We start from the raw sequence: 10293 nt of genomic DNA on the forward strand, positions 1-10293 counted from the left end.
GGAAAACGATTGAAAGTACATAAAATAATACCTCATGGGATTGTTTTGATTGATTTGTTATTTATCAAGTTCTAACAAGCTAAATTCTCAGACTGTTCGTAAGTTAAAATAGAATTACTTTGGAGTGGAATTAAAATATAAATCATTAATGATTTATTGTTTTTCAGCTCTAATTGGCTTTTTTTAAATGTAGAAATGTACATAAATATTGCATAATTGTTTTTAGTCGCAGCTACTCGGCTCGGCACTCTCGACAGAATTGAATTACATACTTTTTATTATTTATTGATTCATTTGCAGAATACCGAAAAGTCTCACCCAATTGATTTCAAATTGTACCAGGGATGATTTTGGCTGTATCCAAGAATGATGATGAAGGGAAAAGAAAAATGCCATCGGTGGAAGTTGAAACAGTTAATAAGACGGGAAGATCTCATCTAAACGTTCAAGTTAGGAAGTGCCATTACATTGATTGTGATAGCACTTCATTAAATGGAATTGATCTTAAATGTGCTCCAAAGGCTTCAAGTATAAATAATGCTGAGTGAGTAACATTATTACAAAAATTAATTTTTGAATATTATTAATACTAAGAATTCGATATATTTTTTATAACTATTATTGTATCCATATAATGTGTGTCCGTATTTATGATTTTATTCAGATTTTATTAATTTAGTGAGTTTGCAATTTTCCTTCAATTCAAAATTACATACTAATAAGAGCAATTTTTATAGGCGTAGAAGACAATGGTTGATAAACATGGGCTTGCCTGCTGATGATGAGCGAACAGATATTCGATGTTGTGTCAAACACTTTGACATAAAATTTTTTTACGGAAATGGTAAACTGATCAAAGATGCAGTACCTAAGCCATGGGTAAGAAACTTGAGTATAAGAGATTGCTATGCATTGAAGTTTTATGAAAATAATGTGTAATACTATCAGATGCCAGCTTTACCGACGAGAAATCTAGATCCAGATGTGGAAGATGTCAATCCAATTGGGGAGTCTTTGGATTGTTCAATACGAAAAACATTTGATGCTGTTGACGGTCCATTGCGAGGATTGGTGAATATGGGGAACTCATGCTATATAAATTCACTTTGCCAGGTATATAAAAAAAATAAGAAGTACTTTGTCAATGTATTTCACAGAGGCTACAATTGGCTGCTATTATTTCCATGGTTATTTGTTTTAGGCTTGGTTTGCATGCAGCTGGATTTGGATGCTGCTTAATAATCACAAAGAAGAAAGTTGCCAACTCTTGAAGTCTAAAAGTTGCATTATTTGCTTGCTGAAAGAAGTTGGTCGTGAGGTAACAAAAACTTGTGCTGAGCCTTTCACACCCTTGGACTTGCTTACACAAATTTGGAGTAAGTTAAAAAAGTAACATTTGAACCTTATTGGATTAGACTATTATTCTTATAGGCACAAAAGATTTTGACGAAGGTTTACAGCAGGACTCCATGGAATTGCACAGAATGTTACTCGAAAAGATTGAGTCGTTGGATAAGAAGGGAGTGAGTGAAGTTTTCGAGGGCAAAGAAGTTTTTGAGCGTAAGATTAAAATATATATTTAGAATTACATTGCATCAATATCCTCCAAAACAATATGCAGGTCAATGTTTAGTGTGCGGCAAAACCCGGTATTTAAGTCAGCCCATGTACGACCTTTGCCTACCCATGGCATCTGATTTGAAGGAAGCTCTGCGTATTTACATGAACAGTGACGATAGCTGCGTTCATGAGCCGTATTGCTCACATTGCCACAGAGGAACTCCACAAAAGGAAATAATTTATTTTCAGGAGCTTCCAAAAGTTTTGGTAATTCAACTGAAAAGGTGATTTTGATTCAAATTTTGATGAGCGTTGTGTAACGGGGATTTATTTAATTTATGTTTTTTATTATTTTTTCAATTTATTATTATTTACTCTGTAATTAATTTTGTTTCTGTTTCCAGCAATCCAAATGAAAATGTGCAGACCCATTATGTGACTAACAAAACTGAGAAGAACATAACTTTTATTTTTTCAACTCGTCTTGTTTTTTTTGCAAGCGTTATTTTTATTTGTTATCAGGGAAGTTTTAGAGTTAAAAAAAGAACATTTTACTTTGTGATTTCATTTTGTAGGTACATGGGTGAAGGAATGTTATTGGTGGTGTTGAAAAAGTGATGTCTGTGGTTTTGTGTTGATGTGCCTCATCAGGTGGTGTGTTCATTTCAAAGAATTAATTAATACGGGATCTGGTATGGATTGAATAAGTGATATTATATTCATACTAAATTATTCTCTATTCAACTTCAATAATAAAAATTTAGGTTCAGCAACCAGGCCAACCAGCTTTTGAAAGACTCTGGTGAAATTGTCTTGGACTATGGTTTGACGTTGAAGCAGAGTATCTTTGCGTTAAAAGATGGCCAAATTATAAAAAAAAATGGAACTGAGGAGGTGTCATTTTTTTGCAAAGCCATCATCCATCATGAAGGTGATTTGAGCAAAGGACACTATATTTGTCAAAGTCTAATGCAAGATGGTACGATCAATATTTACAACGATTCGAAAGTAAGCGAAATTCACATATCTTACAATTTTATCAGTACATTTCCCTGCAGGTGTCCTCCTTCACTGTACTGGATGGTGACAGCCAGAAAAGTGACACAGGTTACATATTATTTTATGAGAGAACCACTTCTGATTCTGATACTTCTTTTGAACACTTTCAATCATCATGTAAGAAAAATAATTATGCACAGAAAGCTAATAAAGCATTAAGAAATATGATCTTACATGATTTGTTATGATTATTTTGAAGCTTCGTACAATAATTAATTTTATTTTCAATGTAGGTAATAGAACACCAATGAACAACCCTCGAACCGTCGAGAATCAAAACCTTTCGCCTCAGATGCTGCAGTCATGGACACCATCTTCATCACCAAGGCTACCAGTTAGAAGTTCTCCTCGTACACCACTTCGCCCATTGAACTCGGATTCCAGCTGTGGTCTGATAGGAGAAAACTGTCAGGCTTCACCACAATTTCAGCAAGAAACGCCTTCATCACCCTATCTGCCAGCCAGAGGCCCAAGAACAAGAAAGCTGCAAATTTCTTCGCAAGCAGACAATTATCGATTTTTGAATGATAACTCTGAGCTGGAGCCTGCAACTTCTCCAGGGTCTCCATACAAACCAAGAAAAAAAATTCAGAGACTGAATAGTTCCAGCTTTGGTGGATCTACAGCATACAATCTGCTTCAAGGGTGCCCTTCGTCCAAGAAGAATCTCAAGGCAGAAGTGGTGAAACAATATGTTTTGCCTCATCTGCCTTTAAATCGGTCGAAGCCTTTTGGTCGGAAACCAACAGACGAACAACATAGACAATCATTACCGCAGCATCAACAAACACCATCTCAACAAGAACTACCACCTCCACCACCTACGTACCCACCTCAGACTTTGCCGCAAGTAACCACTACTCTGCAGCAACCACAGCCACCGCATGAACAACAGGTAGCACCGCCATCCGAGAACGATACACCTACGACACCACCACAAGAACAACCTCGTCCAACACCACCTCAACAGCCACAAGTACGACAAATACTACCACCTCCACCACGATCCGGACATGCGTGCCCACCTCGGACTTTGCCGCAAGTAACCGCTACCCTGCAGCAACCACAGCCACCGCATGAACAACAGGTAGCACCGCCATTCGAGAACGATACACCTACGACACCACCACAAGAACAACCTCGTCCAACACCACCTCAACAGCCACAAGTACGACAAATACTACCACCTCCACCACGATCCGGACATGCGTACCCACCTCGGACTTTGCCGCAAGTAACCGCTACCCTGCAGCAACCACAGCCACCACATGAACAACAGGTAGCAGCATCTGAGAACGAGCAAACTCCAACACAACCGCCTCTATCACCGCCTCAACAACCACAAGTAGCATCACCTCAACAAGAATCACCATCACCACCACGTCATGCACAAGAACAGCAACCTCCACGTCAAAAACAACTACCAGCAAATCCATGTAACATAAAAAGATATTAAAAAAAAAAAAAATTACGGAGGACCATACGCTTTATTAAATATTATCTTTTCTTTTTCCAGCCAAGAAAACACTATTTGAAAAGCTTGACAGAAAGAGTTTGATTGCATTTGCAAAGAAGAAGAACAAAGAGGTCAAGAGGTTGAAAAAGATGAGGCTTAAAAGAAAAGCCACCAACCCTGCTTCGAAGGAAGCTGCCATACTCTATTTACGAAAACACCTGCCTACAAAATGCGTCGATTTTATTGATCGACAAATCAAGCTTCAGAAAGTAAGATTTCATATAATAATGATGTTTTAATGAAATAATAACTTAATCTCAATAGGTGAAGCCACAAGGTCGAAGATATGATCGACAAGACCTTATACTCACCATGGGTCTTCAGAAAGGGGGACGAAGAGCAAGAGCGGCTGTCAGTGACATGTTCATTCTTCCATCAAAAAAAACTCTTCTTCGTTTCACGCAAGGGCTAAGCATCGAACCAGGAATAATTGAGCCTATATTGGAGGGTGTTGGAGATTTTACATCAGATTTAGAGGATGAAAGGGACTGTTACGCAGTTCTCTTGTGGGATGAATTATCCATTGATGAGTTTTTGATGTGGTCCTCAAAGTGGAAAAAATTTCAAGGATTTAGCGATTATGGGCCAGGAGAGGAGACCACCAAAGAATTGGCGGATCACGCACTTATTTTTTTCGTTGTTCTGCTCAGAAACAAGAAGGTCAAGGTTGGTTAATTTTTCTTTTTATTTATATTGTTTTTCATTGTGGTTCTAAATTTCAGTTCCCAGTCTCTTACTATTTTTCTACAGGAACCACGCCTTCATCAGTCTTAGCAAATTTGATTGAAAAAAATATTAGGAGGTTGAAAACTTTCGGAGTAAAAATAAAATTTTGCACTTGCGACCAGGCGCCGACAAATTTAAAGGCCCTGGAAATATTGAAGGCTTGCGCAAACAAACCTTATTTTCTAATAGATGGTGAAATATTTCTTTAACTTTATTAAGTGATAAAACAAATACTTTAATTTAGGGGAAGAAATTTGCTGTGGCCCGGATTTCGTGCATATAGGAAAATGTATAGTAAGCATGTTCAGAAAGTATGACCTGGAAATTGGACCTGGACGATATGCCAAAATTAAGCACGTAGAGGAACTTTTAAGTTTAAAAGGCAAGCTCATCGGAACAACATTAGCACCGAAACTAACGGCTGCGCATATTTATGCAAGAGACAAACAGGCCATGAAAGTGAAACTGGCATTCCAGTTGGTCAGCTCCAGTGTTGCGGCTTCTCTCAATACGTTAATTGCGCAAGGTAAGTCAACAATATAGATTAGTTCACAGGGTGGATCTTCAGTTTTTGGAAACAGGTAGATTTTTCCGGCAGAGCCCGCATCACAAAATTTTGATTTCCAGTGTCGTGATTTTTTCCCTGACCTAAAAAACAAGGAAGAGGTCAAAAAAAAAATCCTTTTAATGGTCATATATTAAAAGTAAAAAAATTAAAATGTGTTTTATAAACTTAATATCAAGTATATATTTAATTTCATTATTTTTATTTTTAAATAAAAAGAGCTTATATAATTTACACAATTATCATTTATCTAACTACAATAACTTAAAATACTTCGTAAATAACTGTTAAATAATTAATTGTAATATATTACATGCATCAAAATCATATCACTTAAGAGAATTTTTTTCTTCACAATTTAATAGGTTATCATCTTTTCAAATTTTAATTTAATTTAAAATTTTATAAAAAATGTTATTTAATTTTTTTTTATTAACAAGGATAAAATACCATTTAACTTTCATTAATTGAAAATAAAATGTTATTTTTAATTTCATCATCATTTTATTATTGCAAAATCGATTTTCATGGTCACTGAGGTCAATGACCTTAAGTGAATTGACCTGCATGAGCGTTGCATGGTTCGATAGGTGAGGTCATATAAACACTTTTTTCATTATTACATGTTTTTGCGTATCTCTAACAGAAACAGAGTTATCGCTGTTTGAAAATTAATTTCGTTTGCGGTTCCGTTCTTAGCATTCTCACACACCGCGTACCGCGCCCAAAGTTGATGATAGAGATCTGAGAGTTTCACAACTTAATCTCCATTACTTGAAGGGAACATCCCTAAAATCTCCATTACTTGAAGGGAACATCCCTAAATTTTTATCAAAATATTTTCAAAATAGCGGATTTTACGGGACATTTTGAAAAAACCAAAAACTTCAATTATCTCGGCTTCTCTTGGTCGGAGAACCAACATCCGGGTATGGTTGAACTCGTCTCATTAAATTCTACAACTTTGCTGTTGATTGCAAAATCATAGGTCAAAGGTCAAGGTCACTTCCGATGACCTTGTTTCATTCAAACTGGAATTTGAGCATCAAATGCAAACATTTTTGAAATTCTGAGATGGCCATTCAATTCTTCGTGAAATTTTACATACAATGTGTGAAAATGGCGAAGTGGTTTTTTCTCTAATTTATATTAAAATAAAAAGATTAAAAAACGTGGTTTTTTGGTGCTCGGATCAGCGATTTTTAAGAAAATCGAAAATAGCTCGTTTTCTGTGCGTCTGAGGCAAAAAATGATTATGTTCAAAATTGATCCCCATTAAAAGTTCTATCTAAATATGCAAAGGTCATTGACCTTTTGTAAACTTGGGTCAAAGGTCACCTTGACCCTTGTCCTTCAGTGAAAAGACCCTAATGTGTGATACATGGTTGGAAAGGTTTTATCACTAAAATAACAATGGTCACCATATTTTTGTCTCTGGCTTTATTTTCCACCAATGTAAGCTGATTATTTAATATATAATGAAAGAAAATGCGCTTTTTTCACAATAAAACCATCATAACTAGGTCGAAAATGAAGCCGGAGACAAAAATATGGTGACCATTGGTATCCTAGTGATAAGACTTTTCCAACCATGTATCACACATTAGGGTCTTTTCACTGAAGGATAAGGGTCAAGGTGACCTTTGACCCAAGTTTTCAAAAGGTCAATGACCTTTACATATTTAGATAGAACTTTTAATGGGGATCAATTTTGATCATAATCATTTTTTGCCTCAGACGCACAGAAAACGAGTTATTAAAGTTTTTCTTAAAAATCGCTGATCCGAGCACCAAAAAACCACGTTTTTTATCCTTTTTTTTAAATATAAATTTAAAGAGAAAAAACTACTTCGCCATTTTCACACATTGTATGTAAAATTTCACGAAGAATCGAATGGCTATCTCAGAATTTCAAAAATGTTTGCATTTAATGCTCAAATTCCAGTTTGAATGACACAAGGTCATCGGAAGTGACCTTGACCTTTTACCTAGGATTTTGCTTTCAACGGCAAAGTTGTAGAAAGTGAAAAGAGGAATTCAGCCATACCCGGATTTTTGTTGTGCGATCACGGAAAGCCGAGATACAGCCGTTTGAAATTTTCAAAAACCCAATTTTGAACGTCCCGTAGAACCCGTAAATTTATAGATATTGGGGTAAGACTGGGTAAAACTATATATTTTTGAAAATCTCCTTGCATGGTCTTTCAGGTCCTAAAATTTTGTAAAGATCGCACGACCCTTGCCAACGCATTGTACCTTTCACGAATTTTCGCCGAGCTGTGATATTGATTGAATGCAGAATGTCAAAATTCACTTTTTTTGTCATTACACATTTTGTCGTTTCTGTAACAGAAATAGAGTTATCGCTGGTTGAAAATTAATTTCTATTGCGGGAAACCAATTATTCAGTTTTTATAATATTCAGTTAAAAAGGTAACTTTTCATCAACAATCACACCCAAATCATTCCTGGATCCACCCAAATACAAAATTATTATTAGTGACCTCCGAGGATAGAAACTTCAGAAATTATATTTAATTTATTTTAATTGAAATAGATATCAAATTTTTAAAATTTTAAATAACAATAAAAAAGTATGTTTTAATTTTATTTAAAAGGTAATAAAAAAATTACACTGAAAATTAGTAAATTTAAAATTCAATGTTATTTCGTCTTCAATTATTTGAAATTTTTAATTAATTTTAAATTTTTTTGTAATTGAAATTAAAATTGATGATATTTTAATAAATTATTAAATAGTATATAGTACTTTTCAATTGTTTTCAATATATAAAATACAAGTTATAAAATAATATATTCTATTTTAACAAATAATTAAAATTGGTGTGTGTGTAATTTAAAAAAATTATTCTAATATGAATTAAAAAAATTATATATGATAATTATGACCATGCATTTCGACTATTTCTAGCCAACTTTTTTGTCAAATTGTTTTCCCACACTTCACCCTTAGAACCCTGGCTCACCCTTTGAGGAGTTAATGTTTCTGGCTATCAAATCGAAATGTATATGTCTCCCTTTTAAATAGAATATTTGAGTCCATGGCGATTATAATCAATTAATTTTAATTTCCAAAGTAAAATTTGGTCGTTTCTGCATCTGATATTTTCCATTCGACGATAAAAAAAAATTATTAACAATAATAATAAGGCACGGAATGTTAATTCTCCAGGGGCGAAAATTCACCACGCCGCCTCTGTTACGTGTTCAAGTATTATGATTTTCATGGAATATATATTAGTAACAAAATTTTTGTAGGTCTCCTCCCGTCTGAAGCGTGTCATACCGTAGAATTTATACAATTCATGGACAACTTGGTCGACTCGTTTAATGGAAGCTCGTATTCGCATGCAAAACCTTTGAAAGGCCGGTTAGTATCATCATGATTTTCTAGACGAATTTGATTGAATTTGTCTTTGACAACTGAGCTCATGCATTTGGCTATTGATCGGAGCCAAGTTAAATAATGTCTTGGAATTATTATTATTAAGCCAGAGAGGTTTAAATAATAGGTATCATAATTTTCAATTTTTTAGGCTGCATGAATCCTCTGCCCACTGGGATTTTTGGAATAAAGCTGAATTATTTGTGGGGAAATGGAAGTTCAGAAAAAAAGATGGGACAACAGTCTGGACGCCATCCATACACTCTCTTGTTTGGCTGATTCGATCAATGAAACTATTTTTTCCGATGATGCGTGCAAGAGGGTTTGAGTTTCTCTTAACAAGAAGAATTCAGCAGGACCCTCTAGAGAATTTCAACGGGGAAATACGAGAGCAATGTGGTAGCGGACATTCCCCCACAGTTTTGACTTTCTGCGCTTGCTTGGTTGGAGCTTTTTTTAACCTTTTAATGTATCTAAAACTCCACAATGAAAAGAAAAATTGTGAGGACGATGGATTAAGCTGCCGTGAGCTGGCACCTTATATTTTTGATGCATTTTTTAGAAAGGTACATTTAAAAAATTAAGAATGAAAAAGTAATGAAATTCTTTCCATAAGGTACAACAAAACCCCACCTTGCCTTTGGAGCCTGAACCATGCGAAGACAGTACATCTGATGAGGAGTCTCAAGATGCGGACGATGAACTCATTGACTTGCAGAGCCAAAGTGATTCGTATTTTGGAGGAGTCGCATTGAAAAAGGTGGACAATGTTTTGCATTGTGCTATGTGCATTGAATCTGCGACATCCAGTGAAACACTGCCCAGCCAGGTCTATACCATGTTTAGAGAGTATCGCGATAATCAGTCCAAACTGCTGTACGTTAGCGACAATTTCGCAAACTTTGTTTGTTCAAAACTGAGGAGAATTAAGTCAGAGCTCCATACTAAACAGAGTATGCCAAAAGATGTATTCAGACATATATATGACAAGGTTTTGAATGATGCTTCATGTGAGTTTGGTTGTTCACGTCATTCTGAACAATTTCTTCAAATATTATTTCAATATATTTTTAAATGTGCAGTGCATTGGTACGCCAAAGAAACTTTGAGGAGTAAAAAGAAGTATTCTAAATATTACATTATTTACTTTTAATTTTTTCAAACGGATACCTGTCTGGAATTAAGAGAATATTTTTAATCATTATTATTTCTATTAAAAAACACTTGCTATGCGGCCATACATACGAAATGTAACCCGTTAATTTATTTTTCCGCGTATGACTGCCAATAAATAATATTTGTTTTGTGCGTTGACCGCTGGAGCAAGACCTTGTTGAGCAAGACCACACATTATTTTTATTGTTGATTTTTACCGCCGCAAAAGTACAATCCACAAGCACGCCTTGATTCTGATTGGATGAGAGCTCGATCGCTGCGCCTCTAGCGGATAAAGTATTGTCA

General features: G+C 35.2%; 1 protein-coding gene across 5 annotated transcripts; it reads left to right on the top strand.

Annotated features, from left to right (window-relative positions):
* Positions 1-11: 11 nt before the first annotated feature.
* On the top strand, positions 12-10222 carry LOC132196608 (uncharacterized). Of its 5 annotated transcripts, none has more exons than XM_059619383.1 (17): positions 12-98; positions 301-544; positions 738-879; positions 949-1113; positions 1202-1376; positions 1432-1560; positions 1622-2252; positions 2325-2568; positions 2619-2736; positions 2853-4055; positions 4136-4344; positions 4400-4801; positions 4858-5053; positions 5106-5387; positions 8706-8817; positions 8984-9398; positions 9449-10222. In XM_059619383.1, exons 8-17 carry the CDS (start codon positions 2530-2532, stop codon positions 9983-9985), a joined length of 3513 nt encoding a protein of 1170 aa, XP_059475366.1. In that variant the 5' UTR covers positions 12-98; positions 301-544; positions 738-879; positions 949-1113; positions 1202-1376; positions 1432-1560; positions 1622-2252; positions 2325-2529; the 3' UTR covers positions 9986-10222. The 5 variants fall into 5 exon arrangements, with proteins under 5 accessions (XP_059475366.1, XP_059475383.1, XP_059475400.1 ...); XM_059619400.1 differs by having other exon boundaries at positions 1622-1844; positions 1965-2568; XM_059619417.1 differs by having other exon boundaries at positions 738-1113; positions 1622-2568.
* The last annotated feature ends 71 nt before the right edge of the window (positions 10223-10293 follow it).

Source organism: Neocloeon triangulifer, unplaced genomic scaffold, assembly GCF_031216515.1.
Source record: "Neocloeon triangulifer isolate White Clay Creek 2 clone unplaced genomic scaffold, ASM3121651v1 ptg000001l, whole genome shotgun sequence".
NCBI lineage: Eukaryota > Metazoa > Arthropoda > Insecta > Ephemeroptera > Baetidae > Neocloeon > Neocloeon triangulifer.

Excerpts from the sequence above, each read along its gene's own strand:
- LOC132196608 (XM_059619417.1), top strand. The coding sequence starts at position 2,530 with ATGCAAGATGGTACGATCAATATTTACAACGATTCGAAA. Across the intron at positions 2,569-2,618 it reads ATATTTACAACGATTCGAAA|GTGTCCTCCTTCACTGTACT; the intron begins GTAAGCGAAATT and ends ATTTCCCTGCAG. Across the intron at positions 4,056-4,135 it reads ACAACTACCAGCAAATCCAT|CCAAGAAAACACTATTTGAA; the intron begins GTAACATAAAAA and ends TTCTTTTTCCAG.